The 20,835-nt window shown below is 44.9% G+C and overlaps 2 protein-coding genes and 1 long non-coding RNA gene across 7 annotated transcripts in view; 1 reads left to right on the top strand and 2 right to left on the bottom strand.

Moving 5' to 3' along the window:
• Thegl (theg spermatid protein like) overlaps positions 1–4,748 on the bottom strand; it is a 45,519-nt gene extending 40,771 nt beyond the window's left edge. The window contains exon 1 of the mRNA NM_027970.1: positions 4,133–4,748. Within this exon, the coding sequence (NP_082246.1) occupies positions 4,133–4,619 (487 nt within the window). The 5' untranslated portion in view covers positions 4,620–4,748. The remainder of the gene's footprint in view (positions 1–4,132) is intronic.
• 1700112J05Rik (RIKEN cDNA 1700112J05 gene) lies at positions 1,908–14,329 on the top strand. The gene is made up of 4 exons (NR_077218.1): positions 1,908–2,010; positions 3,346–3,526; positions 13,441–13,575; positions 13,949–14,329. It is a non-coding gene; the product is annotated as an RIKEN cDNA 1700112J05 gene (long non-coding RNA).
• Arl9 (ADP-ribosylation factor-like 9) lies at positions 9,812–18,027 on the bottom strand. Of its 5 annotated transcripts, XM_011249495.3 has the most exons (5): positions 17,771–17,827; positions 17,144–17,213; positions 14,137–14,299; positions 13,364–13,539; positions 9,812–10,359 (listed from the first exon to the last, which is right to left on the bottom strand). In XM_011249495.3, exons 3-5 carry the CDS (start codon positions 14,150–14,152, stop codon positions 10,183–10,185), a joined length of 369 nt encoding a protein of 122 aa, XP_011247797.1. In that variant the 5' UTR covers positions 14,153–14,299; positions 17,144–17,213; positions 17,771–17,827; the 3' UTR covers positions 9,812–10,182. The 5 variants fall into 5 exon arrangements, with proteins under 5 accessions (XP_011247797.1, XP_006535113.3, XP_006535114.3 ...); XM_006535050.4 differs by lacking the exon at positions 17,144–17,213 and having other exon boundaries at positions 17,771–18,027; XM_006535051.4 differs by lacking the exons at positions 17,144–17,213; positions 17,771–17,827 and adding an exon at positions 17,912–18,027.
• Between the last annotated feature and the right edge of the window lie 2,808 nt (positions 18,028–20,835).

The raw sequence follows: 20,835 nt of genomic DNA, 5'->3' as shown, positions 1-20,835 counted from the left end.
AGCGTGCGCATCGCACCCTCAAAGCCTATCTAATAAAGCAGAAGAGGGGAGTCGAGACTCTACCCCGAGTACCAAGAGTGTCTGTGTCTATGGCACTCTTTACACTCAATTTTTTTAAATATTGATGCTCATGGCCATACTGCGGCTGAACGTCATTGTTCAGAGCCAGATAGGCCCAATGAGATGGTTAAATGGAAAAATGTCCTTGATAATAAATGGTATGACCCGGATCCTATTTTGATAAGACCCAGGGGAGCTATTTGTGTTTTCCCACAGAATGAAGACAACCCATTTTGGATACCAGAAAGACTCACCCGAAAAATCCAGACTGACCAAGGGAATACTGATGTCCCTCGTCTTGGTGATGTCCAGGGCGTCAATAATAAAGAGAGAGCAGCGTTGGGGGATAATGTCGACATTTCCACTCCCAATGCCGGTGATGTATAATGCTCAAGTATTCCCCTGCTTTTTTACCACTAACTAGGAACTGGGTTTGGCCTTGATTCAGACAGCCTTGGCTCTGTCTGGACAGGTCCAGACGACTGACACCATTAACACTTTGTCAGCCTCAGTGACTACAGTCATAGATAAACAGGCCTCAGCTAATGTCATGATACAGGGTGGTCTCATGCTGGTTAATCAACTCATAGATCTTGTCCAGGTACAACTAGATGTATTATGGCAAATAGCTCAGCTGGGATGTGAACAAAAGTTTCCGGGATTGTGTGTTACTTCCATTCAGTATGAGAAATTTACTAGGGCAGCTAATTTGTCAAAAAGTCTTTCTCAGTATATGTTACAGAATTGGACGGCTGAATTTGAACAGATCCTTCGGGAATTGAGACTTCAGGTCAACTCCACGCGCTTGGACCTGTCCCTGACCAAAGGATTACCCAATTGGATCTCCTCAGCATTTTCCTTCTTTAAAGAATGGGTGGGATTGATATTATTTGGAGATACACTTTGCTGTGGATTAGTGTTGCTTCTTTGGTTGGTCTGTAAGCTTAAGGCCCAAACTAGGAGAGACAAGGTGGTTATTGCCCAGGCGCTTGCAGGACTAGAACATGGTGCTTCCCCTGATTTATGGTTATCTATGCTTAAGCAATAGGTCGCTGGCCATTCAGCTCTTGCACCCCACGAGGCTAGTCTCATTGCACGGGATAGAGTGAGTGTGCTTCAGCAGCCCGAGAGAGTTGCACGGCTAAGCACTGCAGTAGAAGGGCTCTGCGGCATATATGAGCCTATTCTAGGGAGACATGTCATCTTTCAAGAAGGTTGAGTGTTCAAGTGTCCTTCCTCCAGGAAAAACAACACGGGACCAGACCAGGACCCCTCTAGGTGATGAGCCTGGAAGGAGGTTATGTGTACGGCTCCTTTACCTGCACACTGGGGATTTGACCTCTATCTCCACTCTCATTAATATGGGTGGCCTATTGCTTTTATTAATAGAAAAGGGGGAACTGTGGGAAGCCGCCCCCACATTCGCCGTTACAAGATGGCGCTGACAGCTGTGTTCTAAGTGGTAAACAAATAATCTGCGCATGTGCCAAAGGTAGTTCTCCACCCCATGTGCTCTGCCTTCCCCGTGACTACAACTCGGCCATGGGCTGCAGCCAATCAGGGAGTGATACGTCCTAGGCGAAGGATAACTCTCCTTAAGAGGGACGGGGTTTCGCTTTCGTTTTTGGGCTTGGGGCTTGCACTCTTGCTCCTGAAGATGTAAGCAATAAAGTTTTGCCGCAGAAGATTCTGGTTTGCTGCGTCTTTCCTGGCCGGTCGCGAACGCGTGTAAGAAATCAGGAAAGCCAGATAATTGAGTTCTGAGACATTAAAGCAATAATGTGAAAAGCTACTGGCAATGAGGCCATGGAACCGATGACATCATGCGGAGAATAAAGGGGAGTTCTAGAAGAATCCGAGAGGACTAAGCCATCGGGGGCTTCAACCTAAAGGCTGGGAAGAGAAGACTGACTCCACACAAAGGAAATAGAGTCAGGAAGAGTTTGTGAGGTACGATAACAGGGAAACTGGTATCCTGGCAGGAAAACTTGTATTCTGACAGGCAAACTGGTATTCCAACAGGGATACTACTATTCTGACAGCAATATTGGTATTTCAGGAAACAAGACAGGGTCCTGGGATAGGAAAAAATGTGTCAAATGAAGCATTCGCCTTTGCTTTGAGCAGGAAGAGATCATTGTGACCCCAATACAAGCAGCCTCAGCTAAGTGGAGGGAATGAGATCTTAATTTAAGTAGTTCTCAGGAGGACAGAAAGAGAGGGCGCTGAAATCATGACTTCATGTTATCCATTTTGAGGATTTGGGGGGGAGGTCCCCTCTAAGTCAAGTAAGGAAATAGAGTGGTGCCTGGAAGAGAAGGGTTGTTGGGGCTGGGGAAAGGTCTGTGGTTGTTTCCAGGTACAGGAATTGTATAGTATTTATCTCTCAATGGGGAGGATGGTCCAGGAAAGAGGGGACCAAAGGATGCAGCAGAAAGAGGTTAGATGGGACTGGTAACACGGCTCAGTGCATGACCTGACAGAACCCACATAAAGATAAGACTCTGCAGAATGTTTCTCTGACTCCACTGTGGTACACACACACACAACCACATATATGCATCATTGGTATATATCCATACACACACAACCATTTTTGAAAATTAAAGTTAGGTGGGATGAGGTCCAACAAATAGAAGGCAGAAATGGCCACCAATAGAAGACAGCTCATCCACCCGAGACGGGAGAAAGGGGTCACTTTAGGTGCAGCACTGTGGTGGAGGAAGAAAAAAAATAATGCGTGTGAGTAGTGTGTGTGTGTGTGTGTGTGTGTGTGTGTGTGTGTGAGAGAGAGAGAGAGAGAGAGAGAGAGAGAGAGTACACACACCCGGGCTCGAGCAGGCCAAGTGAGGATGGCTTGGTGTCTGATCATTCTCCACCTAATTCCTTTGACATCGGGGGCTCCTTCTGTCTGTCTCCCCCATCTGTCCCCTGCACTGGAGTTTAAGAATCACACTCACGACATGGGTGCCAAGATCAGAACTCAGGTCCCCACGCTTACACAACAAGCTCTCTTCCCCACTCTCCAGCCTCAGTTTTGTATGCTTGTTGATGGGGTGTTAAAGAAAGAGAGGGAGAGATGGAAGTGTACACTGGCAAGTGAGGCATTAAGAAATGCAGCTTGAGATGGCTAAGGGGGCCACGTGAAGTTTCAAGGCCATGGATTTAGAGACCAGGCCACAACAAGAGGAGAATAAGAGGAGGAAGTGAATCCTTGGGGGGGAGGGGGATAAAGAAGGCATAGGGTCAAAAGTTGTTTCAAGATAAGAGTGTGTTTGCTCATAGGACTGATTCGTTAGAGGAGAACCTGACGATGTAAGATCAAAGTTCTTCAGGAAACAGTGGAATCTGAGGCCTAGGAGGAAAATGTGCTTCATAAAAAACAAGCACAAGTCTCCCCTGAAAGATGAGAAAAGACAGACTCTGAGTACTCATGTCCGGAGACCAATAAACTGCTGGTAAGCAAGTAAGTGAGTTTGTGATCGGTTATATCCATTTCTTGGTAAAATATAAGGTGCAGTCTTCCATTGGGTGAAAGACAAAGGTGTGAAGGTTGGTGGAGTCTAAAGAGTGCACTTAGCTGTGGGCCTGGAGAGATGACTCAGTTAAGAGCACTGACTGCTCTTCCAGAGGTCCTGAGTTCAATTCTCAGCAACCACATGGTGGCTCACAACCATCTGTAATGAGATCTGATGCCCTCTTCTGGTGTGTCTAAAGACAGCTACAGTGTAATTACATATAATATAATAGTAAATAAATCTTAAAACCAAAGCAAAACCCCAAGTGTAATAGCTGGATGCAATGGTGTACTTAGCCGAAGGATTATGAGAGGCTTCGAGCCCAGAGTGCCTCGAGTACATGGGAGGCACTAGGTTCAATCACTAGGTTCAATCGTGGAAGTGTGAGGTGGCTTCTGTCATTAGGGTGTCAATTTCCCTTTGGATTCCTTGAAGTATAAAGAGAAGTGGCTGTAAACCAGCAGGTAGAGTCAAGTTCCTTAAAACAGCGACCATTTAGCTCGGACTCCCGAGTTCTAAATGGCTGGATTCAACGGGGTCAGGGCTAAACCTACCTCTCAGAGAAGCCAGCTGGAGCCGTGGTAGGTATCTGGCTATCAAAGATGGGGAGGTCATAATCACTGCGTTGGGAAACAAATCATCTTTTCCATCCTCCTGGCGCTCGGATGACTGAAGGGGATCACTGCCCATTAGGGACCGGAAGGAATCACTGGTCTTGCGGGGCTCCAGGGGCTCAATGCCCTTGCGAGACCGGAGGGAATCACTGGCCTTGCGGGACTGGGGAGGATCGCTGGAGTTGTGGGATCTGAAGGATGCGGAGACCTCATGGGATTTGTGAGTCTTGGACCCTTCGTAGTCCTCTTCTTGTCCTTCCTCCCCAACCGCTTCGGCCTCGTCACCATTCTGCACCTCCAGGAGCCTGAGCACAAGGGGCTTCGGTTGGAGTTCAGAGGTTGTGCGTGTTTCTGTCGTGGTCGTGGTGTTCCGCCCATCCGTCACCTCGGATCGCACGGATGAACCTGAGAAGTCTCCTTCCTCCATTCCGGTTAGAAGCTCCGGCTACCCGGCTCTCAAACTCTCCGCCAGCCGCCCAAACTCAGTTCGCGGAGTGGACAGGTGATTCGGGGCCGCCGGCGCCCTGCCCGGGACAGCCTCAGCTCCGCCCCCGCCGCCTGGCCCCGCCCCGCCGGTCCGGCCTCAGCGCTTGGATCACCGGTTGCTATGGAGACGTGACGCTCTCCTAGGGTGCGTCTCTGTTAGACACCGCACCGTGAGACAGAGGCGGGAGAGAGGGATCCTGCTCCCGCTTCCGGTGTGAAGGGAGACAACTCAACCACCCGCGGTACACATATGCTTCCTAACTGGTTAGGTTTCCGAGGTTTCGGAGGTATCCCAACACGGACTCTTTACAAAGGCTGGAAGTGGATAGGAGATTTTTAAGACAGCCCCACCCCTCGTCACTAAGGCAATAAGAAATCTGCAGTTGAGGCCGGGCAGTGGTGGTGCACGCCTGTAATTTCAGCACTTGAAAGGCAGAGGTGGTTTTCTGAGTTCGAGGCCAGCCTGGTCTACAGAATGAGTTCCAGGACAGCCAGGACTGCACAGAGAAACCCTGTCTCAAAAAACAAAACAAAACAAAACAAAACAAAACAAAACAAACAAAAACACCCCACCCCACCCCCAAAAAAGAAATCTGCAGTTGGAATGAAGGCTGTGAAGCGATTGATCCGAGCTTAATATTTGTCAGAATAGTGTAGAGCGTTAACTGCTTCTTTACATGAAATTCTGCACGCCTTCACAGCAAAACACTTCGACGGGTTCTCAATACAAATGTACATTCAAGAATTTCTTGTGTACCACCATCACAGGGCTCACTATCAAAGTGAGATTAAATTCTAGACTGTTAGATAGGCCCCAGTCCGGAGTGCCCCTCTGCAGAGGCCGTTTCCTTGTGTGTTGGATACACATGTGTGTTTCCTCGCCCCCAATAAACGCTTGTCTTCAACTGCTGATTCAGTCCGTGGTGCTTGAGGTGTCTGCTGCAGGTTTTCCTGCCTGTTAATTCTATAGCTGGTGGAGAAAACGAACTTGACCAAGATGCCTAGGCTATCACTAGAGATGAATTAGTGCTATTGATCATGTGATTAATCCTCTGAACAGCACAATTGTGTGTACATCTATTTATTCATAGCGATATTTCTGAAATATACCAAGAGTTTTGTAGCCTTGTTAGGGCCCTTCCTCTCAAATTTCTCTCCTCCCCCATTTTTTTTTTTTTGAGACTAACTTACTTAGCAGTTCAAGTTGGCCTCGAACTTTGCAGTCCATGTTAGCCTCAAACTCCTGTGCTTGTGGCAATCCTCTTGCCACAACTACGCAAGTAATAAGTTAAGTTACAGGTGTTGGTCATGGTGCTGACTTCTCTGCATATCTACACTTGTTTGTTTGTTTGTTTGTTTGTTTTTGGTTTTTCGAGGCAGAGTTTCTATATATACCCTGGCTGTTCTGGAACTCACTCTGTAGACCAGTCTCTCTCTCTCTCTCTCTCTCCCTCTGTGTGTGTGTGTGTGTGTGTGTGTGTGTGTGTGTGTGAAAGCCTGGAAAGTGCTCATTTTCATCACCAAAATAGTATGAGAAAGAAGGGAAGAATTGATGGCGTTTCAGTCCTCTGTTTTCAATGGAAGGAATTAAAAATGTTAAGAAATAAAACATCTGTCAAAATATACAGTTAAAGACACCATTTACACAATTTGGGGTACTTGAATTTACTATCCTATAAAAAAACTAACGACAACATTTTTGTGAAAGTTAATAGGAGTGGAACTAGGAGACTCATTCTAGGGTATGAATGTACCAGGTAATCTGTTGCATTAAACTCATTTAAAAAAAAAAGTCGAATTAACATTTTGGGAGCTGGAGTAAATGAGCCAGCTATTAAGATCCCTTATAGCCCTGGACAGATGGCTCAGTGCTTAAGAGTGTCTACTGAGCCGGGCGTGGTGGCCACGCCTTTAATCCAGCACTCGGGAGGCAGAGGCAGGCGGATTTCTGAGTTCGAAGCCAGCCTGGTCTACAGAGTGAGTTCCAGGACAGCCAGAGCTATAAAGAGAAACCCTGTCTGGAAAAAAAAAAAAGACTCCATTTCCAAGGAGTCCAAAACTACTTCTGATCTCTGCATGCTCCTGCATACGTGTTGTACGTACCATACATACACCCAGGCATCACACATATGCTTGAAAGGTTTTTTTCCACTTGCTGCTCTTGCAGAGAACCCACGTGGTGGCTCACAAATGACCATACTCCAATTCCGGGGAATCTGGCATCCTCTCCTGGCCTCTTCAGGAACTAGGTACACATACACAGTACACTTTTGAGCATCCCTAAAGATTTTATTACATTTTTGTATATCTGTTGTATGTGTATGTATGCCTGCCACTGTGAACATATGGAGGTCTCTCTCTCTCTCTCTCTCTCTCTCTCTCTCTCGCCCCTAATATGCATTCCTCAGTATGATGAACTTCCTAAGCTGACTGCTAAGCCCCCTTTTCTGGTACAGACAAACGTGAGTTAGATTTCCACTGATCCAAACAAAGTTCCAGCACTTCAGAGGTGCTCAATAAATGTTTACAAAGGGAATAAGTAAAACTGCATGCACCTCTTGGTGTTTTAACTGAACCTGTATTTTCTAAGCCTGAAAGGCTGCCAATCGATACCAAGTTCTCCAAGGAAATAAACACTCCCCTAGTGAGGCATGATGGGAAAATGACCAGCCAGGCAGCCCCTTTGACAACACAGTAGCTTGGGTGAGTTTCATTTCCCCTAGAGCTCTTGTGACATGTGTCTATGTCACTAGCTTAAGATGTCTCCAGTGCAAAGCTCTTACTTTATTCAATTTCAGCGAGGAAAGAGAGCCATGTTGTTTCTCAATAGCTGTTCCCCAGAGGACAATCTCCAGCAAGCCACATCCCTTGTTAACAAAATCTAGAACTTAAGATCAGAATGTGATAAAACCTCCGAATTGCTCTCACCTCTGTTAAAGGCACCCAATGGTTTATATGTCCTAAGATAAAGCATATAGCATCTGAGTGTGAGCTGGAAGGGTGTCTTCATCTGAGACAATCTTTTCAAAGGGAGAAAACCACATTCTTCAAAGGGAAGAATGTGATGTCTGTATACATATGTGTGCTGGCTAGGTTTTTTGTTTGTTTTTCGTTTTGTTTTGTTTTTCCAAGACAGAGTTTCTCTGTGTAGCCCTGGCTGTCCTGGAGCTCACTTTGTAGACCAGGCTGGCCTCGAACTCACAAACCCGCCTGCCTCTGCCTCTGCCTCTGCCTCTGCCTCTGCCTCTGCCTCCCAAGTGCTGGGATTAAAGGCGTGCACCACCACCGCCCGGCTGTGCTGGCTAATTTTGCGTCAATGTGATACAATACAAGCTGGAGTCATTTGGGAAGAGAGAACCTCAACTAAGAAGCTGTTTCCATCACACTGGCCTGCAGGAAAGACTGAAATGCGTTTTCTTGATTGATGATTGACATGGGAGGACACAATGCATTGTGGGCATTGCCCCCCCCCCCAGGCAAGTGGTCTTGAGTTGTAAAAGAAAGCAGGCTAAGCAAGCTATGGGGAGAAAGCCAGTAAGCATCACCCCTCCATGGCCTCTGCATCAGCTCCTGCCTTCAGGTTCCTGCCCTGACTTCCCTGGATGATGGACTAAAATGTAAGCTGAAATGAACCCTTTCCTTTCCACATGGCCTTAAGCCTTAGTATTTCATCACAGTAAGACATACACCTCAGTTAAACCATCTGTTATTGTAACTTAAGCATGGCAGAGACTGTGCTGTGAGCAGGGCTGTCATCTTCGCCATATTTGGTTATTTTGCCAGAGTTTCCTAATTTTAAAAGGACACATGGGCCAAATTCTCTCTCCGAATATATACATGTTAGTGAATTAAAGCAAAGCATTATAGTTGCAAATTGGACTTACTGTATCCAGTTAAGTATAGTTAATTGCTTTTACAAAATATTCCCAATGGAGCTGAACAGATAGATGGCTCAGTGGTTAAGAGCACTGGCTGCTCTTTCAGAGGTTCTGAGTTCCATTCCCAGTAACCACATGGTGGCTCACAACTGTCTATTATAGGACTCAGTGCCCTCTTCGGGCCTGTAGGTGTGAATGCCGGCAGAGCACTCATATACACGAAATGCATAAATCTTTTTGTTGTTGTTTTTCGAAATACATAAATCTTAAAAACAAACAAAACAACAGCAACAGAAGAATCCTAATACCCTTTATGGTGGCATACATACACAGTGCCCAGGAGGCTGAGGCAGGGGGATTGCAGGATACACTGTAGGGTCTTGTCTCAAAAGACAAAACAAGGGGCTGGAGAGATGGCTTAGCGGGTAAGATCACTGACTGCTCTTCTGAAGGTCCTGAGTTCAAATCCCAGCAACCAAATGGTGGATCACAGTCACCAGTAGTGAGATCTGACACCCTCTTCTGGTGTGTCTGAAGACATCGAAAGTGTACTTAATTGTAATAATAAATCTTTGGACCAGAGCAAGAGGGGTTGGCCGGAGCAAGTGGGGCCAACCAGAGTGAGCAGAGGTCCTACTTCAATTCCCAACAACTACATGAAGGCTCACAACCATCTGTACAGCTACAGTGTACCCATATACATAAATAAATCTTAAAATAAATAAATAAACTTAAAAAAAAAAGAAAGAAAGACAAAACAAATCTTGTGAAGAAAGCCTGTCTTAAAAACACATTTCTACCCTGTGTCTCATCTGGTGTATCAGGGTTCTTGTCTCCTCCTGCATTCAGTTAAGCTGGGAGCACTCATCTTCACTATTCTTATCTGGCACGTCTGTCCTTCAGTGTTAAGGGCACACTTAAAGGAAAGATATCTGCATTTTTATTCAAAAAACGTTTAACTGTTTTACTAAATGTATTGCTATTGATAAAGCACACATGGGGGGGGTAGGGGAGAAGTCAGTAAAGTATTTGCTGTATAGGCATGTCTATGTGGGTTTGATCCCTGGAAACCGCAAAAAAACAAGACAGAAAACAACTCCCCCCAAAACAAACAAACAAAACCAAAACCCCCAAAACAAAAACAACAACAAAAACAAAAACCCTATCATATAAGATTTACGGTTCCTGAGAAAGGACACTTATAATCATCTTCTGACCTCACGTGTACACACAAGACATAAAGAGAAGGCACGGGTAGGATGAAGGCTTGCCAATACATTCTTTACTTTTGAGTAAAACCCTTAATCCCGGTGAGTGGGTACAGCCCCGGTGTAGATGGCATGCTTAACATGTCTGAGGTCCAGGGTTCTACTCTTGGCACCGAAAGCAAAAATCTGCATTTCTCTCCAAATAATTTAAAAATTTTAAAGTTAAAACTCTAAAGACAAAACAGAACAAAATCCTAGTGAATTGGCTAGTGTTCTCCGTATAGACGCTCTGCATTGCGAGAATAACCATGGCTTATTTTTTATTGAAAGTGGAAAGTTTTGGCTGAGCCTGCCTTTCAGCCCCTCTGGTGGTAGGTGGATGGGAGCCGAGCAATGGGCCGGCGGGTCCTAGTCTCTTCTACATATCTGTGGCCAGATGTGTAATCAGGTCTTTGGCATCTTGCATGGTGGAGGGTATCTCTGAACCATTCTTGGTCACCTGAGTTCCAAACAAGAACAACTTTCTGTCGTTCCCCACTTCAGACAGAGCCAAAGCATCGTGGATATCTGTAATGTGATAAGCTGCTTCGAGATCCTTCTCCCAGGACAGAAAAAGAAGAGAAGACATTGGTTAGTCTGTACTCTTTTGGAATACAAATATGCGTTCCTTAGTCTAAAGGACTCTACCATCTTAAAACAAACAACACTGGGATTTTATTATAACCCCAGTGATAGTATGAATAAAAACGTTCTTGTCAGAATTATGCAAGTGTTTGGGGGGGTGACTTTATTTTTTATTTCATTTAATTCATTATTTTATTTGTTTGTTTGTTTGTTTTGTTTTTTCAAGGAGCCTTCCAAGTGTTGGATTTATAGGCACATGCTATTAAACCATACTTACCAATTAGGTTTTGCCCATATCAGATTTTTCGATTTTAGCACTTGTCACTGTGAGTTCTTTGTTGCTATCACTATTTACTCTGACCAAAAATTGTAAATTAAATTTGTGGAATATATGGAAGCTCTTGGGTGTAATTGTATCTTCATAACTAACACACACACACAAATTAAATATTTTAAAAAATGGGAATCTCTGCTGGGCATTGTGGTACACACCTTTAATCCCAACACTTAGGAAGCAGATGCAGTCAGATCTGAGTTTGAGGCCAGCCTGGTCTCCATAGTGTTTCTTCGTAAACAGAACTATATAGAGAGACCCTGTCTCAAATAGAGGTGGGGAGGGGTGCAATCTCCAATTTAAAAATATAAACCATAAGCAAAGAAAAATGATAACTGCTGAGATACTGGAGAAAATGTTAGTGATGCATATAACCAACACATGGATTTTTTGCAAAAGATATTAAAGTACCCTTACATTTCAAATAAGGAAAGGGAGAGGCTTAAAGTCCAGCTTATGGTAAGCAACATACTTAGTGTACAAAAGAACTTGGGTTTGATTCCTAGTACCACTAGGAAGAGTCAGAGGGGACAGAAGAGGAAATAGGAAATCCACAGATGTGGATAGAACTCAACCAGTAACAAACACCTTAAAAATAAATAAGGATGATGAAAAACGACGTCAGCCTCATCACAGTGGCAAAAGGAACAGTTACAGCAGCGAGTTTTGATGAGGGTACGGAGCTACTTGCATCCCGGTCGAAAAATCAACTCGTGCAATTTAGGAATCTCTAATAAAACTATTTGCAAATCTGAAACCCCAGCACTTCAAGGTATGCACAGTTGAGAAATGTGTGTCCTCATGTATAAGGGCACACTCATCTGAGAGCTCACAGCAACACTCTTAACAGTAAACAGCTGGGAGTACTAAAAATGGGCAGCAACAAGAGAATGGCCAGAGTACAGTCCTTTCAGCAGAGTGCTACACAGCCCAAAGGAGGTACTGGAGCGTCTAAGTCTTTGCAGTTCCCTCCTCCACTGCTCGGGATTGGACCCAGGACCTCGCACATGCTGAGCATATCCACTAGCTTTGAGCTATATTTTTTAGGCCCCGAATCTTTGAAGCTTTCAGATACTTCACTTAAAAATGAAAAATCAATTATCAACCCTTCTTTTTCAAATGCCAGCAGTGTCAGAATGTGCTGGACCAGCCTCTCTTCTGTACGTCAATCCAGGTTCCTGCTAATGTAGGAGAGAGCATCGATCATAAGTACCTATTTTACTTCCGTGAACAACATCCCACCCATAGAAGACACAGGGAAAAGGCAGGCAACTGAGCTCTCCTTGATTGACAAACATAGCAACTGAGAGAAGAGTTTTAGTGTTCAGTGTTTGGATATCTAAAGGGTGTGTGTGTGTGAGGAGTAGTAGTAGTAGTAGTAGTAATAGTAGTAGTAGTAGTTGAAGAAGAAGAAGAAGAAGAAGAAGGAGGAGAAAGAGGAGAAAAGGAAGAGGAAGAAAGGAGGAGAAGGAGGGGGAGGAGGAGGAAGAGGAGAAGAAGAAGAAGAAGAAGAAGAAGAAGAAGAAGAAGAAGAAGAAGAAGAAGAAGAAGAAGAAGAAGAAGAAGAAGAAGAAGAAATAGTCATGTAGAAGAACCCATAAGATTTACCATTTTAGTGTTTTAAACCATTACTATCAAAAATTCCCCAAACTCTTTATCTCGATAAACTAAAGCTCTATCTATACTAAGCTAACTCCGCCTTCCTCCCTCCTTCAGTCCTTGACAGCCACAGTTCCACTTGGGAACTCGACAGATTTGCTGACTCTGGATAAGCAGAATCACATAGCATTTGTCCTTCTGTGGCTAGCTTATTCACTGAGGATAGCATATGCTAGGTTCCTCTGTGTGGTTGCATGCAGTAGAACCCCCTTCCCTCTGAAAGTTAAAGGAATGGGCTGTATGGAGACACCACGATTTGTTATGCATTCATCAGCAGATAGACACTGATAACTTCTAACCCATGGCTGTTGGAATAACAATAATGCTGCCATGACCACAGATGTATAAAAATAGATTGGCTCTCTGATTTTATTCCTTTGGGGCATATACAAATAAAGGAGACTTGCTACAGCAAACAAATTCAATCTTTTTCCCCTTAATAGCCTACACTCCTAAGAACAGGGCACAAGTTTCAAGTTTCTCCTTGGGTGTTTATTACTTTTAATGCATGCATCAAATAAATTCAGTTTAAGTATAACCGATCTAAAACAAGACCCTTTTTTAATATATATATATATACATAGAAGCCGCTCAATTATTGTGTTGAATTCAAGCAGCAATCAATATTGGTTTGTTGAAATATGTTCATTGCACATGGTTCAATTCCTTCCATTCCTCTATGGGTCAACAGATAAGCAACTCAAGGACGTGAAGGACATAAGATGAATAAATTGTCTTTCTATTGAAATAGTGTATATTCCAGGAGATCTAATACAGATACAAATAAAGGAGACTTATTTGTACAGGAGATTGAATACAGAGTGTATTGTTGTATATCTACCTATCAAAGCCAGACATTTCTGAGTTAATAATGAAACTATTGAGTGTGGGTTACATTAACATCGTTTTGGGGGACAATCCTGAAAGCTAGGCAAGGTGCCGTGCCACTGAGCCACAAAGCCAGATTTGCACAGATTCTTACCTGTTTGTTGGCAAACACAACGAGAGGGAGCCCTGGATTTGGATTAATTAACTGATGAAGGTATTTCTTGGCTTCAGGTAATCGTTTGTGATCAGCTGAATCTACCACAAAGATCAGCAGCCACCCCTTGGGGAGGTACATCTCCCAGTAGGAGCGGAATGGCTCACTGCCACCAACTGCAGAGAGGAAGAAGTCATCAAATAAATTTACAGGCATGTCCACCAAGGAGGGGGTGGCAGAAGACATCTGGGCATGCTTGGGCTGTTTAGATAAATCTGGGTGTCTCTAGATGGTATTTAGGGCCATGAGGACAATTGAAGTTTTGTTGGGGGGAAGTGAAGTATAAGGGGAGGAGGCATGACCTGACTCTGGGTTATTAGTAGGTGGGACAGTATTGCCACACAGGATCTAGGACTGCTAGCTAACTAGAAGAGGTTTGGGACTGCCTCCGATTTCATCCCTGATGATGCCCATGGACTTGCTTAGACCGCTGAGTATCTGTAACAGTGAGGGACGAGAAAGGATGATTACAGGAGATACAGGCGGGTCTCCTAAAGGCTTCCTCTAAGCCCCTTTTGTTGCCAGCACTACAAAGGGAGAAAACGGAGACAGCAGAAAACTACCCCACCCCGCACCACTGGCACCGGGAGTATTCAACTACACATCATCCCTAAGTGCAGGACAATCCCGTCCAGTGTCACATCCTGCAAGGTCACCACCTCAGCAGGGACCGAGGCTTCCAGCTGAAGATGCTGATGAGAAGCAGAACTTACTCTCCAGGAACTCCATTTGCCTATCTTCAGAGTTGATGTGAACTGCATTTAAACCTTGGGTAGGAGCTGTGCTGTGCTGGACTCTGTTGGAAGCCAGCAAGTGGAGGACACTGGTCTTTCCTGCTCCATCCAGACCTAGTACTAGGATCTGCTTATTTTCTACCTGTGAAATAAAAGGTAAACCAGTAAACCCATGCCAATTGGGACTGTGTTTTAGCTGGCTCCTGACAGAGTGCCTTGCTGTATTAGGACCCTATACCAGTAGAATTGCTAACCAGTCTAAACCCAGACTATGGCTTTTGTGATATTACTCTCTTGTATCTTTTCTATTGTCCAATTCTTTACTAGTCTATCAATACACACACACACACACACACACACACACACACACACACACACACACACACTCAAATCTTAGAATGTATGTCCTGTGCAGTTCCACAGGTCTATGGATCCCAGACCAATTTCCATACATTTTTCTTCTTTTTTTTGTCTTAGCAGTTGGATAAACTGGCTACAAAATATTAGGACAAAGTTCCTCCCTTATGCTTTTGTTTGTTTGTTTCTAGGACAGGGTTTTTCTGTGTAACAGCTTTGGCTGTCCTGGAACTCATTTTGTAGACCTGGCTGGCCTCAAACTCACAGAGATCTGTCTGCCTCTGCCTGGGGTGCTGGTCTTAAAGGCTTGCGCCACCACCACCCAACTCTCTCTCATATTTTTAGTAGAAGTATCATGATTAAGCAGGAAGCCTAAGACTAGAGAAATTGTTAAACCCATCAAAATAACAAAAGAGTATTTGTTATAACGCCAAACATTAAAGCTGGGCATTTGTAAGCAAGTTTCAAAGGCAGCTCTCTATTACCATTCCAGCCTTAGAGTTTCTCACCACGAATAATCAGAAAGGAGCTTGTACCTTTAATCCCAGCACTAGGGAGGCAGAGGCAGGCAGAACTCTGTGAGTCATAGTGAGTCAAAGACAGCCTAAGCTACAGACCAAGACCCTGTCTTGAAAAACAAACACAAACACAAACCCGGTGATCATAAAGGAAGAACAGCAGGAATGCAGGGCTAGCTCAGGGCGCTCAGGGATGTGGTTCTTATAGTCCAAACAATATTTAAACAAAAACACTAGCAATTGTCTCCAATGGTCCTGCTTCCAAAATAATAACATCATATAACTCTGCTTCCACTATCGGAACACTAGAAATTATTGATTGAGCACAGTGCAGAGGATTAAACTCAGGAACTTGGACTTGCTAAGCAAGTATTCTCATCCCCAATCCAAAACATGATCTTAATGTTTGAGTCCGAGGTCACTATGCAGCCCTACAGGACTTGGAACTCATTGTGTAGATCAGGCTGGCTTTGAACTCACAGATCTACCTGCCTCTGCCTCTGAGGAGTAAAGATAAGTCCCCCATCTGTTTCAAAGGTGATCTAAAATACCATTAGAATCTCTAGCCCATCTCTTTTGTCTGTTGAATTTTTTGTTGTTTTGGGTCTCACTTTTTAGCCCAGAGCAGCCTTAATTCCCTCTAGTGCTGGCACTGAAACCATTCTCATCTGTTAAGAAAAAAAAAAAAAAATCTGAGTGAAAGAAAGATGTTTTACGGTATGGCCTAATAAGGACTTATGTAGAAAGCAGGATCTATGAAGGCCTCAGATTTTAAAGACAGTATATATTTGGGTTTTGTTCTTTGGGAGAAAAATTGTTTATGTTTATCTGGTGCACTCACTTGAACCTGTGTGGTGTGTGTGTGTGTGTGTGTGTGCATGTGTGTTGCATGTATGGTGTGTGTGCTTATGTGTGGTGCATGTGTGTGTGCATGTGTGGTGCATGTGTGTGTATGTGTGTGTGCATGTGTGTTGCATGTGTGTGTATGTGTGGTGCATGTGTGTGGTGCATGTGTGTGTGCATGTGTGTGGTGTGTGTGTGCATGTGTGTGTGCATGTGTGTGTGCATGTGTGTTGCATGTGTGTATGTGGTGTGTGTGCATGTGTGTGTGCATGTGTGTGTGCATGTGTGTTGCATGTGTATATGTGGTGTGTGTATGTGTGTGTGCATGTGTGTTGCATGTGTGTGGTGTATGTGCATGTGTGTTGCATGTGTGCATGTGTGTGGTGTGTGTGCATGTGTGTTGCATGTGTGTGTGGTGTATGTGTGTGTACATGTGTGTGGTGTATGTGTGTGTGTATGTGTGTGTACATGTGTGTTGCATGTGTGTGTGTGTGTGTGTGTGTGTGTGTGTGTTGCTTAGGTTTTACGTAGATGCTGGGGGTCCAAATTCAGGTCCTTGTGCTTGAGCAGCTGCACCGCACTGACTTAAAGAATTGGTATTTCCATGAGTATTTCATAACCCTGCCCTAACCTCCTTTTCCATCCGAAGTGTTGCAGTGCCTTTCTGAGTCAACACTATGGTATGGACAAGGCCATTGAAAATTTTCAAAACTGCACACTTTAAAGTAATAGAGGCACTAAAAAATGGCTGCAGAGCATGCATTGTGTCCCCTACCATTTCTACTACGAGTCCTACCCAGGCTACCCGGTCACACTTCATCAATTCTAAGATCATCCGCATCACTGAAATTAGGATATATTTTATTCCGGTTGGTCATCTTTTGCTGCCAAAGCAGTTTTTCTTAGTGATATCTAAAACAAGGACACCCAAAGTTTTAGGAAATATTGTATTAAAAACTGTCCCCTACTCCTAATCCCCCAGCCTATCTTTCCTAGAAATTCTGCACTCAAGGCTTACATTGTGCTTATATTTTAAGCTGACAATACAGACTGGCTCAGCGGTAGAGTTCATTGCTTAAGTTCTGGGTTCTAATGGTAGCTCTAAGAGTCAAGCCAAACCAAACCACAGGGTCCTTCACGTTTATCGTCTAGAGAAAGCTCAAAACACTGTAAATCGAGAGTTTAGAAGAAAATCTAATTTATTCTCCCCTAGGAGGGCGCAAACCCAGCCCACTACTAGAACTACTAGAAACTATGCAGTTTCTCACATTGGGTGAAGTGGCAGCGGCAGGCACATCCGAAGGGCAAAGTGAGAAGCCTGGCCCCGTGAAAAACACCCTGGAAGGTAAATACTCAAGTCTAATTCTGAACATCACTGTTCTTTGTCAATAGTTATTTCTTTCATCATCTGTGTTTCTGTGGAGTCTGTATTTTACAAGGGATCAAGTCCTGTCAACAATTCAAATTGTTAAGAACCAGGAAGCGGCTCTGAGGCAAGAAACCAACTAAGGTTCTGACCTGGAGTTCTGAGACTAATTAAGCCTGCCACCTTCCCTTCTGAAAGCCATGCAGACAGTAACTACAGCGCCCGTGGGAAAGAACCAGGGAGCCCCCAACACATCATGTATTATTCAATATGCATGTTTTCAAGAACGCTAGCTCTTCCAACAAAGAATATATTCACAGTAAGTTCGAGGAGGAGAGTTCAATATTGGTTTCGGCATTGTTTACGTGGTCCGCACGCTGAAGCGCTGAGGGACAGAGACAGGGGCAGTCTCTGTATTTCATCAGGACAATTAAGATTCCTGGTTTCTCAACCCTAGACAAGGAGGGGTAGGACCCGGGGACATAAGAAGGGGTAAGTAAAGTTGGGGACAGGAGGGGTGTGTTCGAACCTTGGCACTTCCCCCCATCCATAGACAGAAGCCCTCGGAAAAGACCCGATTCTCTGCGTACTTCGGCCACGACGACGTAACAGAGCCAGCGGGTCTGGATGCCCGCTGTGACCTCGGAAGTCCCGGTCCCAGGTCTCTTACCGGCGGCGGGTACAGGGTTTTAATGGAGGTGCTGGTGTTCTCCTTGACCTGTTCTGTGACCTGTTCCTTCTCTTTCTCCGTCCCTTGCTCCTCCTTGGCTTCCATCCCTGTCCCGTTCTCCTTGCCTTTCTCGTCATTTTTCCTTTTCTCTTCCTCCTTCCCTTTGTCTTTCCCATTCTCCTTGGTTTTCAGGTCCGCGCTCTTTCTTTTCTCCTCTTCCTTCTCTTTTCCGGTTTCCTTGGTTTTCAGGTCCGCGCTCTTTCTTTTCTCCTCTTCCTTCTCTTTTCCGGTTTCCTTGGTTTTCAGGTCCGCACTCTTTCTTTTCTCCTCTACCTTCTCTTTTCCGGTTTCCTTGGTTTTCAGGTCCGCACTCTTTCTTTTCTCCTCTACCTTCTCTTTTCCGGTTTCCTTGGTTTTCAGGTCCGCACTCTTTCTTTTCTCTTCTTCCTTCTCTTTTCCGGTTTCCTTGGTTTTCAGGTCCGCACTCTTTCTTTTCTTCTCTTCCTTCTCTTTGTCTTTCCCGTTCTCCTTGGTTTTCAGGTCCACACTCTTCTTTTTCTCTTCCTCCTTCCCCTTGTCTTTCCCATTCTCTTTGGTTTTCAGGTCCACACTCTTCTTTTTCTCTTCCTCCTTCCCTTTGTCCTTCTCGTTCTCCTTGGTTTTCAGGTCCACACTCTTCTTTTTCTCTTCCTCCTTCCCTTTGTCTTTCCCGTTCTCCTTGGTTTTTAGGTCCACACTCTTCTTTTTCTCTTCCTCCTTCCCTTTGTCCTTCTCGTTCTCCTTGGTTTTCAGGTCCACACTCTTCTTTTTCTCTTCCTCCTTCCCCTTGTCTTTCCCATTCTCCTTGGTTTTCAGGTCCACACTCTTCTTTTTCTCTTCCTCCTTCCCTTTGTCTTTCCCGTTCTCCTTGGTTTTCAGGTCCACACTCTTCTTTTTCTCTTCCTCCTTCCCCTTGTCTTTCCCATTCTCCTTGGTTTTTAGGTCCACACTCTTCTTTTTCTCTTCCTCCTTCCCCTTGTCTTTCCCATTCTCTTTGATTTCCAGGTCCACACTCTTCTTTTTCTTCTCTTCTTTCTCTTTCCCTTGGTTGATTTTCAGACCTACCTCCTTCCCTCTCTCTTCTCCTTTCCCTATCTCTTTCCCCTTCTTGTTTTTCAGTTCCACAGACTTCTTTTTCTCCTCTTCCTTCTCCTTCTCTTTCCCCTTCTCCTTGCTTTTTACTTCCACGTCCTTCTTTTTTTCCTTCTCTACCTTTACTGCTGTTTCCCTAGTGCTCGAAGAAAACCTTTGACTCTCTTTCTTAGTCTTCCCCCTCTCCATCCCCGCCACCGCCTTTCCCTTTCTGTCCCCTGCGCGCCCGCGCGCCGGAGCCGCCCCCGATCCTGGCAGGTGTGGCCCTGGTGTGGGGCTCAAGGTGGAGACGTAGGACCACAAGGCGTAGGCCACACCCATGGTCACCGCAGTCCTGCCAGTGAGCACAGCTGACTATCTGGCATTTCTGACATTTTGCGTAGGCGCACCTGCCTGGGGCTGGCAGCTGATTTCGTTCAACTTGAGATCACCAGGACTGTCCAGTGGAAGAGGGAAGGGCAAGGATGCTAAGGGGGTTGGATCTAGCCCAATCTTGGGGAACCTGGTGACCTTCATCAGAGAACTGGGAGAAACAGACAAGGACTGTCATGGCAAGAGGTCCTTAGGCACCCCTTGCCCCAGAAGGCACAAAGGCATTATTTGGCAGTGTTGAAGAAACTCCTAAAGAGTTTGAGCTATCTGGAGACGTCAACTCCCAATTTACTCAACCAGTCGTGCCTCTAAGTTAAGAATGCCTAGGGCACCAGAATCCCTGGAAGACTCCCCATCTTTCCCCAGTTTCAACCACCACCCCAGAACGCAACTTACACCACCCCTGTCCCAATTCCACATGAATTCCACTGGGAGCCACAAAAAGGGCTGCTATTCACAATTGTCAGCTAAGGACAAAGATTGCAGGTCCTGACAGCTAGTCAGGAAAGATACCAAAACAAAACAACTCCAGAACAAAGCAAACAAAAACAGAAAGCAAATTGAGCCCAAGTTTAGTCACCCTCCTTGACCAGTATGTAGTAACTTAAGTGAGGTGGCATCTTGAGCTCGCTGAGGAACTGACCCAGGAGGTTGCATAATTTCCCAAGGTTAGTTTTTAGGAATGGGGGAGTAAGTCATCGATAAAGACCCTGAGGTCCTGCTCAGTAAAGAGAGATTACATTAGGACATGGTTGCCTCCGGCCTGGATCTTAGCACTGGGGAGCTGAGAAAACAGAGCTTAGGCTCAGACTGAAGAAGCTACAGGGAGTTTAATGCCAGGCTAGCATGTTGAGACCCCTTTCTCCCTCCACCACAGGGAAAAATACAGTTCCTACATGAAATTGAGTTTCTTTTGTTAGATATTCCAAATATGTTAGCAAAGGAGCGACGGCGAGTCCCAGGAGGCTTGAGCGGTAGATGGGACGGGTTTTAAGGTTAGTTATCTTGAGTGGGCTTGAAAATATTAGGCTCAATACTTTACAAATGTACAATGTTGTGTGGATTTTTTCCTGATTTATTGTTTCATGTTTATGTGTTTTATATGTGCATCACACATGTGTTGCCAGAGGGGCCAAAGAGGGCGTCAGATTCCCTGGAACTGGAGTGACAGACAGGTGAACTGCCGTGTAAGCGCTGAGAACTGAACTCAGGGCCTCTGGAAGTGCAGTGAATGCTTTTAACTGCTGAGCCATCTCTCCAGCCTCTGAATTTTGACTTTTTTAAACCGAGTTCTCCCAATCCCATTAGATTTGTAGTTCTGTTAGGAGCGGCAGGAGGCAATTTTAGATAGTCACCTTAAAAGAAAGATCTTAGATGTATTAATAAGGAAGTCCTTCATAAAATGCCAATACCGAAACATT

Source organism: Mus musculus, chromosome 5 (genome assembly GCF_000001635.26).
Source record: "Mus musculus strain C57BL/6J chromosome 5, GRCm38.p6 C57BL/6J".
NCBI lineage: Eukaryota > Metazoa > Chordata > Mammalia > Rodentia > Muridae > Mus > Mus musculus.
The sequence above is the reverse complement of the archived record's forward strand: the minus strand, read 5'-3'. Positions and strand labels throughout refer to the sequence as shown.